General features: G+C 44.0%; 1 protein-coding gene across 1 annotated transcript in view; it reads right to left on the bottom strand.

Annotated features, from left to right (window-relative positions):
* Hps5 (HPS5, biogenesis of lysosomal organelles complex 2 subunit 2) overlaps positions 1-529 on the bottom strand; it is a 43,351-nt gene that overhangs the window by 32,336 nt on the left and 10,486 nt on the right. The window contains exon 7 of the mRNA XM_023719333.1: positions 52-264. Coding sequence (XP_023575101.1) covers positions 52-264 — 213 coding nt within the window. The remainder of the gene's footprint in view (positions 1-51; positions 265-529) is intronic.

The raw sequence follows: 529 nt of genomic DNA on the forward strand, positions 1-529 counted from the left end.
TTTTTTTTTAAAAGAATTCAAATAATCCCCATGAGACATGCAAATTATTACCTCGGAGTAATCACGGGAAGAGGCGGCGAGGAGAGGAGTTTCTTGAATTGATGTGTACTTTTCACTTCCCCATCAAAGCTCACTTCCCACATCCTGAAGCCAGGACGAGCGCAATATATGAGAGGCTGTTGGCCCCCAGAACACTTTCCGGGGAAGAAACAAGCTCCATATTCTCCATCTCTTTCCTTGTTTCCAATTTTCCAAAACTTTTCTCTAATACCCAGAAAGGAAAAGGAAGTATGTTTACTTACAAAAAAGTCAAGGAACGGGGGCAAACCTCACACAAGTACTCCGTTTGTTATCCAGAGAGTGAGGGGCTTAGAATTAAGGAGAGGGCTTATTGCAAATCTAAAAGGTGAACGCTACCAAAGCATTTCATACATCCTTGCACCCTACTGACTGCTGCCCAAGTCACCTTGTACAGCAATGTCTGCTGGCTATTCCAGTGGGGCTACTAAAACCTTTCCACCTTGGCCTC

This window comes from Octodon degus, unplaced genomic scaffold (assembly GCF_000260255.1).
Source record: "Octodon degus isolate 3935 unplaced genomic scaffold, OctDeg1.0 scaffold00067, whole genome shotgun sequence".
Classification (NCBI taxonomy): Eukaryota; Metazoa; Chordata; class Mammalia; order Rodentia; family Octodontidae; genus Octodon; species Octodon degus.